Source organism: Pectinophora gossypiella, chromosome 28 (assembly GCF_024362695.1).
Source record: "Pectinophora gossypiella chromosome 28, ilPecGoss1.1, whole genome shotgun sequence".
Taxonomy (NCBI): domain Eukaryota; kingdom Metazoa; phylum Arthropoda; class Insecta; order Lepidoptera; family Gelechiidae; genus Pectinophora; species Pectinophora gossypiella.
The window spans coordinates 3206797-3227859 of NC_065431.1; the positions used below are offsets into that span (position 1 = coordinate 3206797).

Consider the following 21063-nt stretch of genomic DNA (forward strand, 5'->3'; position numbering starts at 1 on the left):
GGTAGAACGCTTGCCTCTCACCTTGAGGTCGCAGGTTAGAATCCAGCACAAACCTAAACCAATGATTCTCGAATTTGTTTTCGAATTAATATTTGAATCATAAATGACTAGCACGCGCTCAGCGGTGAAGGAAAACATCATGAGGAAACACACATTCCCGAGAAACACAATTTTCGGAGGTATGTGACCTAACCTGTAGTGGGCTGGTTTTCCCTTCGCGGGTTGGAAGGTCGGACAGGCAGTCGCCTCTGTAAAAACCGGACCTGTCAAATCTTCAGGTTAGGTAAGCGGACCGTGTGAAAAACGGTATAATGCTAGGAAGATGAGGTAGGTAACATACTTACTAAAAATATTAAAACGACTAGAGCCTGATGCCAATTAATGTACCACTTCCCGGCTTGCGGTTGATACGTGTACGGAATCGGTTTCCCCTCACTGATAATTCTATTGTATTGACCTGGAATACCAACACAATTCAGGGTGTAAGTGACACCGTAACGAATACTCAGGGGGATGATTCAGGCCATGATTCAGAGAATAATCAGCTGAATCGTCCCTCTTAGTATTCGTTACGATGTCACTTACGCCCCGAACAAGTACATACGGTAGCCATACAAGTAGGTATGGGTGTTAGTGACAACGTAAAGAATACTGAGGGTGATGATTCAGACCATGATTCTGAGTTGTTATCAAGAGGAATGTCTTGTCAAAAAATTCATGAAATTGTGTTTTTTTTTTTAATTATTTTCCGATCCATACTTTTGCGACGCAAAATTCCACTTGATATCAACTCAGAGTCATGGTCTGAATCATCCTTCAAAGTTTTCGTTACGATGACACTAACAGCCTGTATATATATAAAAATCATTAAATTTTAAGTAAATCTTTTACTTAATGTTTATTGCCTAGCAAAGTAAATTAAAAACATTGGTCGTCGGTATTTTTTTTACGAAATGGTAATGCAGGGCGGGATGACGTCATCTGGGCTACCCTTGAAATGTTCGCTGTCACTTTTGAGCATACCTGGGGCCTGTTTAATAAAACTTACAATTGTAAATTACAATGACAATTTGATGTACATTGCGGAGTGTGTGATCACGAATATTTTGCAGTTTCATATTAGCTACGCAATGAACACCAAATTGTCATTGTAATTTACAATTGTAAGTTTTATAAAACAGGCCCCTGGTTTTCTTATACCATGCTGAAAACAATGTAACCGCCTTTTCGACAAATTACATTCAGATGCGATCTTTCATAACTAAACTACGCTATTCAGAGGCGGAGGACAGGAGTCCTAGTATGGCTTTGTGATAGACTACTCTGGGCGCCACCCCACTTGCGCGTGGAAGGCAAGAGGGAAACCACTGCCCTGTTTTTCCCTAAAAAGTAGCGTGGAAAATGCAGCACCGACAAGAGCGTTGCTCTTAAATTGATGACGATGAAACTACGCAATAGACACGATATTGTCAATCTAGGTAAAAAAAGTGCTCCCAATATTTATTTTATTAACGAGGAAATTTTCAAACTACGTTCCTTAAAAACAATTTATAAATGTTTCTTTGTTTATCCTGCTAATTTCATGGATAACAGTCATACGCATCTTTTATCTCTTTTTTATGTGTGGGTGGACCGCTGGGAGTCGCCATTGATGGCGCGATGGTTGCGACTACACGCACACATACCTCCTCCCGCTAGACGACACTAATTTTCATAATTTGTTTTCATAAATAAATATTAGTCTACTAACATTAGGATTAAGTACTATGTTACTAACATCTATGGACAATAGTCTGAAAATAAAGATTTTAAATTTGAATTTATCTTTTTTTTTTTGAGTATAAATGATGACCCTGTTTATTACGCCCAGACACAATTACATCTTCCACGCATTATTATTCGAATCAAAATAGAGAGAAGCAATAAAGGTAGCAACGTAATCTGATCCAAATATCAAGCAATAATCATTTATAAATATGCTTCTGCCATTACTTTTTACAAAGCACCTCGTTTCACACAGACACTACACATTGACGTTATCGTACACGCGCATCTGTGTGTGTGACGTCTGACGCCATACGATTGAAGACTAAAGTAAGACCGAGGGGGTGAGGTAATCCTAGCTCAGCCGCTGGTGGGGAGGGGAGAGTTGCCGTTCCATACGTAGTATTATCCCTTATTGTATGGTAGAGGAAACATGCCTGGGAACATGCAGAAGTCTGGTACTGTGTCGTTGGGACCAGGACCTATATCCAGCTCATTGTCAACTAGTTTCGTGTCCTGAAACAAAGAAACATTGTAAGGACATTTCAAGTTACCCCGATCTCGACCCCGCCGTGGTCGACGATTTCCCTCAACCAGCGCTTGTCGCTATCGACCCACTACGGTCGATTCATTCATTCAAATATAAACCTCTCAGACGACGCCCTGAGGCGAGGTTCGCGCCCAACTGGGCACCCTCAGGCCTGTTGTCTTTAATTTTGTACATGATGATTTACTCATTTAATCATGTAGAATCGTCCCCCTCAGTATTTGGTACGGTGTCACTAATACTTTGAATACCACGTAAAGGCCTGTTTCCAGATCAAGACCCTGGACGGGTCCATGGCCGCGGCCCGCCCAGGAATCCAACCTAGAATCATGAGCCTTATGCTCAACCATTGCATATGGGCCACTGGGCCACCGAGGCTGTTAATAATAAAAACTAACGCTAAACTCGAAGAAGCCCATGTAGTGGTCAGCGAAAAAGCGGCGCTCCACGACCCAGCGGAAGTACCGGTCATTCATCTGTCTATCCAGGTAATGTGTGTGACGCGCCCACGTCAGCGACTGGAAGAAAAAAATAAAAAGTATATAATTTACTTTTTTTTTTGACGTGACTTATTGTAGATTTACCGCAGATGGCATTAATTACTTGCCCGGATAAATGGGGAGCGCTGAAGGCTCTCTCCCGGTACAGTCATGACTACAATTACGGTACAATATAACGTACCCACTTTAGGACACTGTCGCACTAACATATTTGACATTTAGTGAGACACAGTTCAATTTGTCAAAAAATTTAATGTGACATGGTACCAAAGTGTATACATAATTATTAATGCTCGTGACCGTACAACATTTAAGACAACAGGCCTGAGGGTGCCCAGTTGGGCGCGAACCTCGGCTCAGGGCGTCGTCTGAGTAGGATACTTTAAACTCACCCCGGACACTTCATACAAAACACCTCGTTTCACACATACACTACACATTGACGTTATCGTACACGCGCATCTGCGTGTGTGACGTCTGACGCCCATACGACTGAAGACTAAAGTAAGACCGAGGGGGGGAGGGGAATCCAGCTCAGCCGCTGGTGGGCGGCGGAGAGTTGCCGTTCTATATATTAGTCCTTATAAATAAAAATTAGTATCATGCGCCGACCTAACTCAGTCTTGTGTTACTAGACTCGCCAGTTCACATCCAGTAGGGGTCTAAACTAATGATTTTCAAATTCATATTCGGCCTTCCTCTACCACTGAATACTAGTGATTTCAAATTTGGATCTTAAATATTTATCACATACTCAGCGGTGAAGAATAACATCGTGAGGAAACCCACATTTACACTTATTCGTTTATTCACTTATATCATTAGTGTCACCATTACTGACGCACCCAATGCGGTGATGGAAAATCAAGGTTCCTTTAACCTTTTCACGGACAGAGATCATGGGTCATTGATGGTTCATAATAGCCACCTATATGACACCTGAATATGACACCTGGGAATCGGAACGTCATAAGACGTTCTGTCCTTGAAAGTGTTAAGAAACTTAGTAAATATTAATATAAAATCAACAAAAATGAATAAAAAATACATGACAGAAACTAACAACTTACGTTGACGAATGCAGCACAAAACGGCATGAAAAGCAGAACATACTTCCACATCGATAATCCCCAGTTTTGGGGTATAAGGGGTCGCCGGCTGTGAACAATGAGTTCCTTAGCCCAGTACCTAGAAGAAACAAACACATTATTGGACTCCAATCATAGAATAAGGAATAATACTACGTAGGTGGGTCGTTCTTCTTTTTTATCGACAATGATCTGTCTTACGTACTGCTTTTAATAAGTTATGTTTTAGAATTTTATTTCATGTTTCCACTGTCCAAAAATATAGTTATCTTATTATACTCAAAATACAAGCAAAATACTAATCGGTTCCTCAATTAGTTATTAACGTAGCTTCATTGTTTTTCACAAAATTTTGTGACAGAGTGGTATATTGAAATGCTGTCTCCGATGAAAAGGGCCACTCTGTCACAATATTTTTTGGAATGCGCCTGCAAAGAAAAGTATGTTACCAAGATAAAGAGAACCCCTAAATAGTCCTTTACCGACAGATCTTTTTATGATGTTTTAAAATATTTATTGCCGTTATAATTTTAAAGATGTTGAGTCCGATTAATTGGAAAAATGTCTTTTTATTGTCGATAAAAAAGAAGAACGACCCAGGTATAGAACGGCAACTCCCCGCTTCCCACCAGCGTCTGAGTTAGGTTTACCTCACCCCCCCCCCCCCCCTCAAACATAGTTTAGACTTGAATCGTATGGCGTCAGACGTCACACACACAGATGCGCGTGTACGATAACGTCAATGTGTAGTGTTTGTGAAAAACGGGGCTTCATGAATAAGTCAGGGGTGTGCTAAGGGCTTGTATTGTATTGTCATACCTTATTTCCCAAACGCAAAACATGAATATAATTATTGGCGCCAACGGAAATATACACACGAAGAATGTGCCTTGGCAGAGCAAGATGACTGAAACAAAATAATCATATCTGATTATTTATTTATTTATTTATTACATATTCACACACATTATCATAACAGGCCAGGCCCAATTCGATAATGCTTAATACAATCCAATTACAACTAAACATAAATCAATAGATAACAAAAATAATAATCAAATACATCATTAATAATTCCCATAAATAAAAACAAAAAATTAGAACATTATTAAATTATTATTTCAAAAATTAACAATTAAGTAGTCAAATTTACAATCAATTGATATTTTAAATTAGTCAATGAATTCCTAGTTCCTAGATCTTAAATTCCATTTACCTACTTAAGTACTCTAAAGTGACAACCGTAAATCTCGACAGAGTACAAACAAATACATCCAATTCCATGGACACTGCGTTAATTATATGGAGGGCAGTGGTGAGAGGCGCATAGCGTAGCACGTTAGTTCTCGCCGTCGGAACCACAAACACCTCATTTCGTGGCCCCCTACGCAGTCTTGTGTTAGGTACTTTGAGGTACTTGTAATGGTTCTAATTCCTGTGGACACCATCTAAATTTATTTTAAGTTATACCTGTAAATTTCTTATCCACTGAAAACGAAAGGAAAGCCTGGCAAGTGGAGCATTTCAACCTTAAAATTCTGATCTTCTTCTATCGTTTGGGTTGCGAGGTGGAATACCAACCTCATCGACCCTGGTGTCAGGTTTACTATTGAGCCGCCAGAGGCCCCTCACATGACTCATGTAACGACTACTTACATCAGTGAGTAGAAACCGGGACCAACGGCTTAACGTGCCTTCCGACGACGAATCATCTTACTTTCGGACAATCAGGCGATCAGCATAAATATAATGTCCTAACCGCACTAGGGATCACAAAGTGATTTTAGTGATATGTTTCCAACGGAATTCGTACCTGGGACCTCCGGATCGTGAGCCGAACGCTCAAACCACTGGACCACAGAGGCCGTTAAAATTCTGGCTGAGTAAATACTTACATATTTTGTTGAGTCTATCCATAATGTAGTGTTGAGTGACAGGCAGTAGTTGGTATTCCCTTTCCCAGCACGGCACGTCAACGTACCCGTCGTCCAATGGAAACACGTCCGTTTTGAGCTTCCTCCTCCTAGAACATCATTACTATATGAGGTCACTTCCGGCATAGTAGTTAATGTCATTCATTCATTCATCATCAGCCGTACGACGCCCACTACTGGGCATAGGCCTCCCCCAAGGATCTCCACGACGATCGGTCCTGCGCTGTCCGCATCCAGCGGCATCCCGCGACATTCACCAGATCTTCGGTCCACCTTGTAGCGGGCCTACCCATTCCATCATTAATGCCATCTGCGGCAAATCTACAATAAGTCACGTCAAAAAAAAAGAAAAAAAAAGTGAGGTCCCGCGTTGAATCCTGGTAGCGACATATCACAAAAAAATGTGATCCCTAATTCGGTTTGGACGTTACAGGCTGATCACCTGATTGTCCAAAGTAAAATGATGGCATGATAAGCCGTTGAACCCGATTTTCACTTTTTTTTTGACGTGACTTATTGTAGATTTGCCGCAGATGGCATTAACTACTTGGCCGGACAAATGGGGAGCGCTGAAGGCTCTCACCCGGTAATTTTTTTCTGACTGACGTAAGTAAGTAGTCGTTACATGAGCCGTGCCTGGGGCCTGTCGGGGCTCAATAATAACCCTGACACCAGTGTTGATGAGGTTACTAATCCACCTCACAACCCACACGATAGAAGAAGTAGATTATTACCATAAAACAAACGATAGACTACTTTCCAACCAGTTCTATAGGATACTTTAAGCTCACCCGAACATTTCGTACAAAACACCTCGTTTCATATACACATTGCACATTGACGTTATCGTACACGCGCGTCTGCGTGTGTGATGTCTGACGCCATACGATTGTAGACTAAAGTAAGACCGAGGGGGTGAGGTAAACCTAGCTCAGCCGCTGGTGGGGAGCGGAGAGTTGCCGTTCTATGTATGTAGTATTATTCCTTATTTTATGCTTGCACTAGGGTTTTCCCTGTATCGCAGTCGTCATTAAGAGCCACGCTCTTGTCGGCGTAGCATTCTCCATGCCAATTTATTTGGTTTCATTTTTGCCTTCCACCCCGTAGTACTGTGTTTGACGCGAGTGGTGCCACAGTAACCCTAAGATAATACAGTTTTTGCACAAATATTAAATACCTATACGTACTTTAGTAGACTTATAACTTCCTGGTAAATCTTCTTAACCTTGAAAGTAGACAGGAATATCAAATATAGTTCATCGATACACGTCCCCATGCCACAGTTCATGTCTGATATCCCTAAGTACATATTTTTCCTGTCACGATCGTGTGGAAATGTATAAAATGCACCCTGGAAATTATAACAATCATAAAATAAAAGATTTTGTTAACCATTTTTAATATTATATTAAATAGTTACTTTCGCAAAGGCCGGCCATAGGATGGGTGACCACAAAAAAAGTTTTCATTTCGAGCTCCTCCGTGCCTCATAAGGCACGTTAAGCCGTTGGTCCCGGCTGCATTAGCAGTCGTTAATAACCACCAATCCGCACTAGGCCCGCGTGGCGGTTTAACCATCTATCCATCCATAGGAAGGCCCGTGCCCCAGCAGTGGGGACGTTAATGGGCTGGTGATGATGAAATAGTTAAATATAAAATTGATACAGGGCGTAAGCACGCGATTCTTTCTCGCCGCGACAGAGATCGTCTGTCTCTTTCTGTGCAGTACTGTGAGAGAGTGACGGGTGACGTATGTCGAGGCGAGAAAGAGTCACGTGCTTACGGTGCTAAGCCCGCAGAATGTGGTTACGGTCGGGAGTCTATGTATATGTGTATGTATACAGTATGTACAAATATTTACCTGCCAATTCAAGGTGATATAGTAAACAGAATCATAATTCTAACCTTCAAAAAAGCATAGAAGAAAATCAAGTTGAAATTGATAATCAAACTCATCCCAAATAGCTTGAAAACGTGACTTCTCTCATAATCCAGTTGAGTGCGTGTGTTCAAAAGGTCTGTCAGTGCCTTCGCTAGACTAACCCACAACTGGAAATAAAATTGGGGTAGTCAGAGGCACATCCATCGCAAGATGAACTAAGTACCCATACCCATACCCACAAAACAGAAAAAAAAGTGCGAGTCGAACTCGCCCATAAAGGGTTCCGTAGGGCAAAATAAAAAAAGTCATCTCCCCATACAAACCGTATCAGCTAATGGCTCATTTAGTACGGGAGGCCAAAATTTTTTTTATATTTCGACCCATGTTCCTTGAAAAAGGTTGAGTTTCATTGCCAGAACCTCGTCCTTCAGTATTATCGCTCATTTTTACGCCCTCTAGATATGGATTTAAGTTGAAGGAATGAAAGGCAAATTGCGGTTTACGATTTATGACGTATTAAAAAACTACTTAATAAATCTCGTTCGTATGCTCCATATCCCCTCCGGTTGATTGAGGGGAGGCCTGTGCCCAGCAGTGGGACATATATAGGCAGTTTATGTATGTATGTATGTAAATCTCGTTCAAACCAATTTTGGTGGAATTTTGTATGGTCACACACACGCATTTTACCACTTTGGAAGAATCTCTCGCGCAACGTGTTCAGTTTAGAAAAAATAAAATAGAACCCTCAATATCATTTTTGAAGACCTATCCATAGATACCCCACACGTATGGGTTTGATAAAAATACAATTTTTGAGTTTCAGTTCTAAGTATGTGCAACCCCAATTTTTTTTCTATTTTTGTGTGTAAATTCTAATGCGGTTCACAGAATACATCTACTTACCGAGTTTCAACAGTATAGCTCTTATAGTTTCGGGAAAAAACTGGCTGTGACATATTCCGGCCAAGTAGTTAATGCCATCTGCGGCAAATCTACAATAAGTCACGTCAAAAAAATAATGGCTGTGACATACGGACGGACAGCCGAACGGACGCACAGACATGACGAATCCATAAGGGTTCCGTTTTCGCCATTTGGCTACGGAACCCTAAAAACAACAAAAAAAGAAGACTATAAGGAGATGATATAGGTACGTACCGTTTCTGCAAACAAGACAAAAATCCCGTTAAGAGTACCCAGTATGTCCATACAGTAATAGTTATACTTAGATTGGTCCACTCGTAATTTTTTTTCTTTAACTGTCACTTCTAACTTGTGAAATTTGGTCAGTACCAAGTTTGAAAACAGTATCATTAGTGATATATAAACGAACACCTGAAACGGAACGTTAATAAGTGTGGATCACGGTATAGAAGGCAGAGGATTTTGTATGAGAGCCGCTGTCGCCGCCAGTTCAACCCCGCTCTATTTTACTTACTTTCGGACAATCAGGTGATCAGCCTGTAATATATATTAATGAAATCATTATGTATGTACGTAAAAATGTATCACTCCTTCCGAGAAACTGTGAAAGGCATACTTACAATACAAGGAATAAAAATAAAATTGTTGTTCAAAATTCTAGATTAAGTCAATTAAATTCATCTTTTTTGGGGTTATGTATACGTTTTTACAATAAAATACCAGATAAGTAATATTTTAAATTTGTCAGAGAATAAATTTAAAGCTCACATGAAGCTTACTTTATGAAAAAAGCTTATTATAAGATTAATGATTACCTAAATTATAAAATGTCTGGTATTGAATGTGTTCCTCTAGTTATTAAATAACTTGTAATGTACTCTCATTGATTTAAAAGATGTGTTGCTGTTGCAGTTTCTTGTCATTTCTTCTCCTCAGCCATAACACCTTGCGAAATGACGTATATTCAAAAACGTTACATTGACCTTCAACAAGTTAATCCCTGATAATTAAGTTGAATAAATGATTCTGATTTCTAATGTCGTAACCAAACTAGGTATTCACAAAGTGATTTCTATGATTGGTCCCCAACGGGTTCGAACCCGGGACCTCAGGGTCGTGAGCCCAACGCTCAACCACTGGACCACGGAGGCACCACGGTTATACACTCAATTACAATTTGCTTTAATGTTTCTTACTGTCTATTTATTTGTACTATCTTGTGTAAGTTGCTTTTATTACGTGTTTTGATTGTAAGTTGTGTATTATTCCGTGTTTTTTTTTTATATTTGTTACTGTCGTGTCCCTATACAGGGTGTTAGTGACATCGTCCTGAATACCTATTGAGGGGAATGATTCAGTCCATGATTCTCAGTCATCAAGTGGAATTTTCCTGTCGAAAAATCACTAAAATATTTACAGTTTCCAACTTTTGTGACGGAAAATTTCATTTGATATCAACAGAATCATGGTTTAAATCATCCCCCAAAGTTTTCGTTACGATGTCATTAACACCCTGTATAATAAACAATTCTTTTTTTCTTTCTAATAATAATCAATAAATAACTTACGCAAACAACTAACAAAATCAGTAGAACAAAAAATTCGACACACTTTTTCAATATCTTAGTGAAGTTAATATCTCTGAGAGACCCTAGCAGTTTCGGATTCATCTTAAACGAATAAGTGACGTAAGGTGGAACTCTCTCCGTTGGTCTAAATTCAGGTCTGAAAAGGAAAACTTTTTTAAACCGACTTCAAAACAGCAGGAGTTTCTCAATTCGACCGAACATTTTTAAATGTTTTTGCGTGATTTATTGTAGATTTGCCGCAAATTACGCTACTTAGCCGGACAAGTGGGAAGCGTTGAGGAGTCTCAGTACTCTCACCCGCTACAAAATTTCAGACAACAAGCCTGAGGGTGGCCAGATTGGCGTGACAGCTCAGGGCGTCTGAGAGGATATATTTAAAAGAATTAGTCGACTCTACTAGCAGAGAATAAGGAATAATAAATACTACGTATAGAACGGCAACTCCGCCCCCCACCAGCGTCTGAGCTAGGTTTACCTCACCCCCCCCCCCCCCCCTCGAACACAGTTTAGACTTGAATCGTATGGCGTCAGAAGTCATACACGTCAATGTGTGGTGTCTGTGTAAAACGAGGTTGTTTGTATGAGGTGTCCGCGATGTGCTAGTAGTTCGACCTTGAGTTCCTTTAATTACTTTCAAACCCATCATCATCAGCCGAAAATCGTCTACTGCTGAACATAGGCCTCTCCCAAGGCTGGCCATGACCGACCCTCTGCTGCCCGCATCCAGCGTTTTCCTGCGACCTTCAGAAGATTATCAGTCTTTTGGGGCGACCCACGCTGCGCTTTCTGATCCGCGGTCACCACTCGAGAAGCTTACGGCCCCATCGGCACCCAATCGACATCGGCATCCGTTCTATAAGCGATATGCTCTGCCCACTGTCGCTGCAGTTTAGCCATTGTTAGTACATACAAAGAATCAACCATACCTTGGCATTTTCTTATCATATTTCTCATTAGTCTCCCACATCCACGACAAATAGTAATCTCTCCTCCTCCACAATGCGTACAGCAAAAGTACTGAAAACATAAATATCCAATTTATAGGCTCCGTACCGTAGAATACGGAATATTCTTCTTTTATCGTGTGGGTTGTGAGGTGAATTACCAACCACATCAACCCTGGTCTCAGGGTTAGTATTGAGCCGCCAGAGGCCTCTGATATGGCTCATGTAACGACTACTCACTTACATCAGTAATCATCGGGATCAACTAACTTTCGGACAATCAGGTGATCAGCCTGTAATGTCCTAACCAAACTAGGGATCACAAAGTGATTTTTGTGATATGTCCCCACCGGGTTTCGAACCTGGGACCTCCGGATCGTGAGCCCAACCCTCAACTACTGGACCACAGAGGCCATTAAGTAGAATAAGGAATAATACTACGTATAGAACGGTAACTCTTCGCTCCCCACCAACGGCTGGGTTACCTCAGCCCCCTCGGTTTTACATTAGTCTTCAATCGTGTGGGCGTCGGGTTGATTATTCAATTATTTAATATTCGTACACTACATGGTTGAGTGAAGGACTCTTTTAGTGCAATGCAATATATTATTTAATTAAATCTGTATTTACCAAACTAGAAAGAATAAATATACAGGGTGTTTGTGACATCGTAACGAATACTCAACGGGATGATTCAGACCATGATTCTGAGTTGATATCAAGTGGAACTTTCCGTCGCAAAATTCATGTATTTTTTGTATTTTTAAATTACTTTCAATTCTATACTTTTTCGATGGAAAATTCCACTTGATATTAACTCGCAATAATAAGCTGAATCATCCCTCTTTATATTTGTTACGATCACATTTACACCCTGTACAAGTACATACAGCTAGCAAGTAGGTAAGAGTATTAGTGACATCGTAGCAAATACTCAGGGGGATGATTCAGACCGGACTATGATTCTGAGTTGATATCAAGTGGAATTTCCTATCGGAAAATTCATGAAAATCTTGGTGTTTTTTTTTTCAGTTTCATACTTTTGCGACGGAAATTTCCACTTGATATCAATGCAGAATCATGGTCTGAGTTCCATAGAACCCTGTATTTCATTTCATTTGATACTTACGCCCCATTATCGCCACGTAGCTAGCAAGAAGGTTGTATGGGTTGTCGATAAAAACTTTAAATTTCACTTCCTTTTCGTAATCATCCATGAACCGGTAGGGACAAGTCTTCGCACTGCGACACTTTTTGCACACTCTTAGGTCGTCATATTTGTCTAAAACCAATTAGACATGGAACTAAAACCAACTTGGAGATGTCCTTATGAAACGATTGATGAATGTGGAGGAAGCAAGAGAAGTGTGTCCGAATCAAAGCAAATGGAATTGCATAATCTGCTTACCCTGGTGGGAAATAGGCGTGAGATTATGTATATAACTAGCTTTTGCCCGCGACTTCGTCCGCGTAGCGTGTTATAAAAGAAAGATCTTTGTGTGTGTGGGAGTGCATGCCAAATTTCAAGCGTCTAACTTAAGTGGTTTTCATACAAAAGGATTTTCCCGCTAATTCCCGTTCCCGTGGGAATTTCGGGAATTCCTTTCTTAATGCACCTCTACGGTACCTAAGCTACGTCCCTTCCAAATTTCAAGTGCCTACGTTTAGCCGTTTAGGACGTGCGTTGATATGTCAGTCAGTGAGTCAGTCAGTTTCTCCTTTTATATATTTAGATGTATGTATGTATGTATGTATGGGACTTAAAGATAGCTATTTTAGGGTACATATCGTGAAAACCACGTGATATCAAGAGGATAGACTAGCCAGTCTAAGACGATCAATCTCATTTTATACTTTTCGAGTTACTTATTTTCGGAATTTTTTTAAGAATTAAGTAACAATGAGTACGACGTTTGACCGTTTTTATTGATGACGTCACAGGACAGTATTACCATACAAACTCGAGCCAACTGTGTTTTTTTGAGTGAAGGTTTCAGCACTTACGGGAAATTAAACATGAGGAGGAGATGGGCCTTCTTTTATAAATAAAAGTCCGAACTGGACGGGTATAATCCAGTCCATCAACACACACGGAAATATTATTAACACAGAAGGTTACATACAAAAACTCTCTAAAATCTCGGAGCGAATTAAAAATGCACCTGTCGCATGTCGCCTAGAAAGCCTTGCACTAAGAGAAAGAGGTGAAGTGCGGGGGCGGGCGGTGTGACGTATGGCCAAGCGCGAGTCGAATTTATTTGGCACTGACTACAAGATTATTCGGTCTTGTCATACGCCGCAAACGTGCAAGTCCGATACTGGGGTTCGAACATTCTAGAAATGGTATCGAAAATGAATTTGAGACTCACTGCTTCCGTAATCGTATTCGTTGAAGCCTCCATATTTGTTTCTGCAATAGATTATATCAAATAGATAAAACTGTCCAGATGAGACACTGAGGAGTAAGAAGCGCGCGACTATCTATCTCACTCGCACTTAGCGTTACTCGGCATAAGGTTTTTATGAAGTGTCCGGCGCGTGAAAATTTTTTTTAGAATTATCTAGAACTATTTAGATTTCACCACCAACCCGCAGTGAAGCAGGGTGGTGGAGTATGCTCCATACCCCCTCCGGTTGATTGAGGGGAGGCCTGTGCCCAGCAGTGGGACGTATATAGGCTATTTATGTTATTTGTTATGTATTTAGATTTAGTACTTCTAATAGGGTATTTGACTGGGGCAATCAAATATAAATTTAAAACGCTAATCTAGAAATAGAAGCCAGTCTAAGATGATCAAAAATCAATCTCATTTTACATTTCGACTTATTTTCGAATTTTATTTATGAATTAAGTAACAATGAGTACGACTTTTGACCGCTTTTATTGATGACGTCACAGGACCTTTCCTTTCGTTTTGACGTTTCGTAAAAAGTATTCATTTGACTGAATAAGTTGTCAAGTAGCCTAATAGAACTAGCTATTTATCATGGTATAAGAAAACCTGTTCAAAACTGACAGCTAACATTTCAAGGTTAGCCCAGCTGACGTCATCCCGCCCTGTGTTGCCATTTCGTAATAAATAAATTACCCACGACCGAAGTCTTTATATTTAATTTGCAACGAAATTTTGAACGTTTTAGTAAAAGATTTAAGTTTTGATATGTTTTATAAATGTGAAAAGTAATAGTAATTAAATACATTAGTCAGTAATTCGGTTAATTTTCAATAATAAACTTTACGTCCTTGAAATGTTGGAGATACCAATTTATTGGTAACTATAAGTATATACTATAAGTGGTAACACCTACGTCATCAGCGGGCTAGCAATGGCGGCTTGTCATAAGGATTGAGCATACCTGGTTTTCGTATACCATGAGAATGGTATTTATATTCAGTAGGTACTTACACGAGTGTTCTAAATTTGATATTAGCGAAGCCGACTGCATACGTAATAAGCCCAAATACACCGACAATTAGTAGCATTATATTACAATATTCGAAAAACGCGAACAAAAATGCTATCTGCAATTAAAGAATAAAATTAAGACACTGCTTCTATGCTGTTCTGGGAGCATATAAAAAACATAGAACACGTTCAGCTGCTTCTCTTCCCGGGCATGTCGTAAAAACCGACAGAGGGATTGTGTCCTCTAACATGATGGACTAATGTTATGGGCGATAGGCTGATCCCTTATCACCATAAGGTTCATCATATCCATCTTTGGACTTCGTATCAACAGTGGCTGCAAGTTGTCTTTGATTACTTGTGGCTCTGCCCACCCCATTAGGGATTACGGGCGTGAGTTTATGTATGTATGTATGTATTAAGACACTGATAAAATTACTAAAGTCAAGGCTGTATGGTCCTCAGATCTTGGTCTGCCTTTATAAGGCGCATTTAAACGACAACATAGCTATGGATTGATACGAAAGTGATATGTCTATTATTTTTGACTTTTTGGCGGGAACGGAAACGGAACGGTTACTTTCTTCATTGAATAATCTAAATAATTAATACGAAGTAGTGTTTTCTGGTTTATGATCGCATTAAATTAGTCGGTAAGCATTCGCGATAGTGTTATTATATAAGAATATTCAATAAACAAAGTGTAACCTATCTATTTTCGTTTTGTGCCAACAAGCTGCTTCATAACTCGAAAGTTTATGCGGACTTTAGAGTTAATTCGTTTGGGGTTTGGAGTAGGTTTCATCATTCATCATCATCAAAAAAAAAACATAAGACATGGCTGTATGGGCATAGTTCCCTTTGCCTTGCCCTTCGAGGAAAACCAATACAAAAAAAATGTCTATTCTTTTGTGTTGTCTTGTTATTTGGGTGTTTCTGTTACAATATTTTTACTAAAGGCGAACTTCTTTTTTATCCCTAACCTGAAAAACACTCCTTAATATCTCTGTGTTAAAATAATAAAGTTACCCTTTCGCCAAGGTACTCTCTGATCAGGTGTATCGGCTGCCAACGGAATAAGTTCCTGTACCCAACCCAGTGGTAGAACAAGGCCTGAAAACAAAAGAAATCACATAACACCACGTGGTACAGTGGTTGAGGCGTTGGGCTCAGGATCCGGAGGTGCAGGGTTCAAAATCATGGAATCATGGAACGGCCTCTGAGGTCCAGTGGTTGAGCGTTGGGCTCACGATCCGGAAGTTCCGGGTTCGAATCCCGGTGGGAACATATCACAAAAATCACTTTGTGATCCCTAGTTTGGTTAGGACATTACAGACTGATCACCTCATTGTCTAAAAAGTAAGATGATCCGTGCTTCGGAAGGCGGCTGAATAATAATCATGACACCAGGGTTGATGAGGTTGGTAATTCACCTCACAACCCACACGATAGAAGAAGATGGAATATCGTATATTTGCGCTTAAGGGTACCCAGGGTTACGACGTAAAATACTTTCTAACTCACATGATTATTTTGTTGCTGTCGCATAATATACTTAAAGGGTGTAACGAAAACTTTGAGGGATGATTCAGGTCATAATTATGAGTTGATGTCAAGTGGAATTTTCCGTCGCAAAAGTATGGAACAGAAAATAATTTAAAAAACACAAAAAATCATGAATTTTCCGAGAGGAAAATCCATTTGATATCAACTCAGAATCATGGTCTGAATCATCCCCCTCAGTATTTGTTACGACGTCACTTGTATGGCTACTTAGTACTTGTACGGGGTGTAAGTGACAAAGTAACCGATACTGATAGGGATGATTGAGCTCATAATTCTGAGTTAATATCAAGTGGAATTTTCCATTGCAAAAGTATAGACATGAAAAATTTTTAAATTCTTAAAAAATATCATGAATTATAAAGAAACTCAGAATCATGATCTGAATCATCCCCCTCAGATGGGGGCAGAGGCCAAGAGGGAAACCACTGCCCTTTTTTCACTATAAAGTAGTATGGAGAGAATGCTACACCGACTTGTTTCGTGGTGCGTACTCCACCACGCTGCTCCAGTGCCGGTTGGTGGAGGTGTCTGGGCTAGTAGCCTAGGCCACACGGCTTAACTTGCCTTCTGATGCTCGGAATCATCTTCCTTTATCCGAGAATCAGGTGACTCAGCCCGCTCCGAAGATGTCCCCATCGAGAATCGAATCCGGACCTTTAGATCGCGAGCCCAACGCTCTAACCACTAGACCATGGCTGTTATAATATTACGCTGTTTTTTACCTGTCGCCCGTGCGCTTCAGAGGTTTTTTGATGTTTCGATAAAAAAAACGGCCCCTCGTGCAAGGGGAATGCGTCTATGATAATATTACGATCCAGCAACCTGCAAGGAACAATTGGGTTTTATACTAGATTCAAGATAAATGACGAAATTTTGGGGGGTTAAAATGGCCACATCGAAGCTATTCATCAAAAAAAACAATATTGCAATTTGACATTTGCGCATATAAAAGTAAGTGCGCAATGCAAGAAATCCTCACTCTCACTAGGGGGCAGGTTAGGATTTTAATACGGGCCCTCACGGGGCATTGGAGACTCAATAAGCACCTACACAGAATGGAGCTGACCGAGTCTCCTTAAAATAATAATTTTATGTTTTCAACCCCCTCAAATGTAGTTTAAGACTTGAATCGTATGGTGTCAGACGTCACACACACAGATGCGCGTGTGCGATAACGTCAATGTGTAGTGTCTGTGTGAAACGAGGTTGTTTGTATGAAGTGTCCGGGGTGTGGCTATTACTCTATGATAACCTTACCTCTGCAAGCCAACATAGTTTCCTGGTTCTCCAAAAGTGACAGCTTGAAGTATTTTGTAAGTAATGAGACTTCTTTCCATTGTTGAATAGTTCAAGGGACCCGGGTAAGATTGTCTGAAATCACGAACCTACTGTAAGCTTTGCAACTGGCTCGCTCCCTCTGCGCAGGCCTCAAACGTCTGTTTTAACTTTCAGACAAAGAGCAACACGGACCTCCGCGGAGGGGAGGGGATTAGCCATGATTAGTTATCAATACATTGGTGCTGATTCATGTAGACACTATCTAATTTTATTTTAAGTTATATGTGTCATTTTCTTATCCACCGAAAAGGAAAGGGACGGGTAATAGACAAGCATAAAATTTATGGAACACACGTCAATTTTAACCACAAATCTTAAACAACCCTATAAAAAAATACATTACCCCGACAGAATTAAGTTGACAGCACACGTCAAACGGTTTGTATACCAGCGAGATTGATTCGCCCGGGTTATTCATTCATTCATTCACTCATTCTTTGTTAATTAATTTACTCATTCAGAAATTAAGAGTCCCTGACTAATGATGGCTAATGCAATGATTACTCACTTACATCAGTAAGTAATAACCGGGACCAACGGTTTAACCTTCCGAAGCACAGATTATCAACTTTCGGACAACCAAACTAGGGATCACAAAGTGATTTTTGTGATATGTTCCTACCGGGATTCGGGATTCACTTAAGGCGAAGCATTTACTATTATTTACCTCAAAACTTTGACGAGGTAGGTTTCATCCTTCACATTAGACTTGGCATAATGTAAGTGACTCTCCTTGAAATATTTCCTCATATTGTAATAGTAACCAAAATGTCGGATCAGGTAGTCCGGGGTGTGGACTTTGATGAACATCAAATGCCTAAATTGTTCTTTCTGGAAAAAAAATACATGACATCGTGAGTTTGAATTCACGTTTGGATCATAGATTGGAGAAAAAGTTCCGTACAGTCATAATTTATTACTATTGTGTTTTAAAAATGGCTACGGTTGCATCTTCGTCGCGTGTTCAAGCAAAAAAACCAATAAGTCGGAGATACCAGTGACGAAGATTCTTTAAGTTTTTGTAGCGATACGTTAGATGATTCAGATGAATAAATATTAACTTAAATGAAAACGTGGTATTATTTTATTCACATTTTGTTACATACTTACATAATAAAAATATATCGATATTGAAAACGTCACGTCACTAGAGAATTGCCATGTCGACCGGTCGTCTACATTACCATTGTCCCATTTTCTTAATCAATTAGAGTTTTTAACATGAAAATTCGCGATAGCCTTGTTCAGAGAACGTGTGACTTACATAGTCGCGTCACGGGTTCTATTCCCGACTGGGGCTCTAAATTATTGAATCCGACATTATGAGTTTGAATTCACGTCAGACGTCAGAGCCGTGGTAGCCCAGTTGGTAGAACGCTTGCCTCTCACTTTGAGGTCGCAGGTTCGAATCCAGCTCAGGCCAAAATGATTGGCGAATTTATCTTCGAATTCATGTTTGGATCATGTATAATTATCACGTGCTCAGCGGTGAAGGAAAACATCGTGAGGAAACCCACATTCCCGAGGAATGCTTTTCGGAGGTATGTGACCTAACCTGTATTGGGCTGGTTTTCCCTTCGTGGATTGGAAGGTCTTAATTAATTTTAAAGATGTGCTACTGTTGCAGTTTCTTGTCATTTCTTCTCCTCAGCCATAACTTCTTGCGAAATGACATACGAGTAGATTTAACAAGTTTATCTATGATAATAACGTTGAATAAATGATTCTGATTCATCAAATACTTCATGGATGCTCGCTGGTTAAGACTACTCTTAACCTGATCCACACATACATGAACACACGCCCGTAATCCCTAACGGGGTAGGCAGAGCCACAAGCAGCACTTACCATTCCGGTCTCAATCTCTAGATGCAGGCCCGCACTCATGGCATTTATGAGATAGTCCATCTTGATCTGTTCAGCAGCTTCCACCGGGATGTCCTTGCAGACCAGCACCATGTCAATACGCCGCTGGCCATCTCGGAAATACCCGGTCTGATGTTGTTTCTGGAAACATAATCATAATCAATCATTTATTTGTAAGAACACAAAGTTAAAAATCTCATGTATTTTCAATGACACCACGAAACCGTACCACTGCGGTATCGTTTACATTTCTTTTTAGGTAACCACACTACTGCCTTTTTTTCGACGTGTCATTGTAGATTTGCCGCAGATGGCATTATCTACTTGGCCGGACGAATGGGGAGCGACTTCGTCGGTGAAGGAGTTATACCGCGAAGCCCTGTGCGGAACCTGTACGGTCACGAGTACTAATATGTATACACTTTGAAACCATGTCATATTAACTTTTTTGCAAATGAAACCGTAAGTCTCATTAAATGTCAAATATGATAGTGTGACAAGATTCTAAAGTGGGTACATGATATTGCTCATGACTGTGTTATTATATCGGAGTATTCAATAAACAAAGTGTATCTGCCTATTTTCGCTTCGTGCCAAGAAGCCGCTTCATAACTCGAAAGTTTATGCAGACTTTTGAGTTAATTCGTTTGGGGTTCGGAGTAGGAGTCTACTCTGAGGGTGGGGGGCTTAGGTTTCATCATTAATTGTCATCAATCATCAAGAAAAAAAAGGCTGTATGGGCATAGTTCCCTTTGCCTTACCCTTCGGGGAAAACCAAAACAAAAAATTGCTCATGACTATACCGTGTGTATAGTCAATAAATTCGTTTCTCCTTGGATCCAGTGAGTTTCCTTCCAATCCCGAAACCCACTTCAGTAACAGTATATTTCGTATCTTACCTTAGAGTCACGACACTCTTCGTCGATAATATCCATATTACTCCGTCGTATGACACATAAACAAACAATTATTTACACTATTTATGTTATTCTTCTAGAATTATATTCTCTTTGCGATCACAACACTCCAAAACAAATGACTCTTTGACAAATAATAATCGAGCTGTTTGAATATGGAATCATCTAGTTTTTCTTTGGTTAGTTTCCCCCGAAGGGCAAGGCAAAGGGATCTATGCCCGTACAGCCATGCCTTATGTATTTTTTTTCCTTGACAATGATTAATAAAATGATAAAAGGTGATGACGATGAATGATGAAACCTAAGCCCCCACCCTCGGAACAGATTCCTACTCCGAACCCCAAACGAATTAACTCAAAAGTCCTCATAAACTTTTGAGTTATAAAGCGGCTTGTTGGCACGAAGCGAAAATAGATAGGTACACTTTGTTTATTGAAAATTCCGATATAATAACACTATCGCGAATGTGTTCCGACTAACTTAATGCGATCATTAACCACAAAACACCACTTCGTCTTAATTATTTAGATTATTCCATGAAGAAAGCAACCGTCCCGTTTCCGTTCCCGCCAGTCCAAAGACAACTTTGTATTTACTCACCTCAATAAGGTAGGCAAAGATCTTGCGATCATACAGCCTCTATGAATAGAAATAATGGAATGTGACATTGGTCTCAGTGACAGTATTTACGAAATGAAAAAATAACTGCTTTGACTAAATGGGCATTGTTGATTTACTTTTGAAAATCTGGCGTTTTGAGAATCTGGCGTTTCGAGAATCTGTCCTTGTGAGAA

The 21063-nt window shown here is 40.0% G+C and overlaps 2 protein-coding genes across 2 annotated transcripts; both read right to left on the reverse strand.

The window, feature by feature from the left end:
• Positions 1-2169: 2169 nt before the first annotated feature.
• On the reverse strand, positions 2170-15688 carry LOC126379079 (anoctamin-3-like). The gene is made up of 12 exons (XM_050027642.1): positions 15612-15688; positions 12305-12457; positions 11158-11248; positions 10211-10367; positions 8877-9053; positions 7739-7882; positions 7021-7184; positions 5795-5922; positions 4719-4806; positions 3882-3999; positions 2710-2829; positions 2170-2280 (listed from the first exon to the last, which is right to left on the reverse strand). The coding sequence occupies exons 2-12, from the start codon at positions 12390-12392 to the stop codon at positions 2170-2172; spliced, it is 1386 nt and encodes a 461-aa protein (XP_049883599.1). The 5' UTR covers positions 12393-12457; positions 15612-15688.
• Positions 15566-20313, reverse strand: LOC126379265 (anoctamin-5-like). The gene is made up of 6 exons (XM_050027973.1): positions 20252-20313; positions 19335-19493; positions 18154-18317; positions 17406-17519; positions 16871-16970; positions 15566-15695 (listed from the first exon to the last, which is right to left on the reverse strand). The coding sequence occupies exons 1-6, from the start codon at positions 20285-20287 to the stop codon at positions 15594-15596; spliced, it is 675 nt and encodes a 224-aa protein (XP_049883930.1). The 5' UTR covers positions 20288-20313; the 3' UTR covers positions 15566-15593.
• Between the last annotated feature and the right edge of the window lie 750 nt (positions 20314-21063).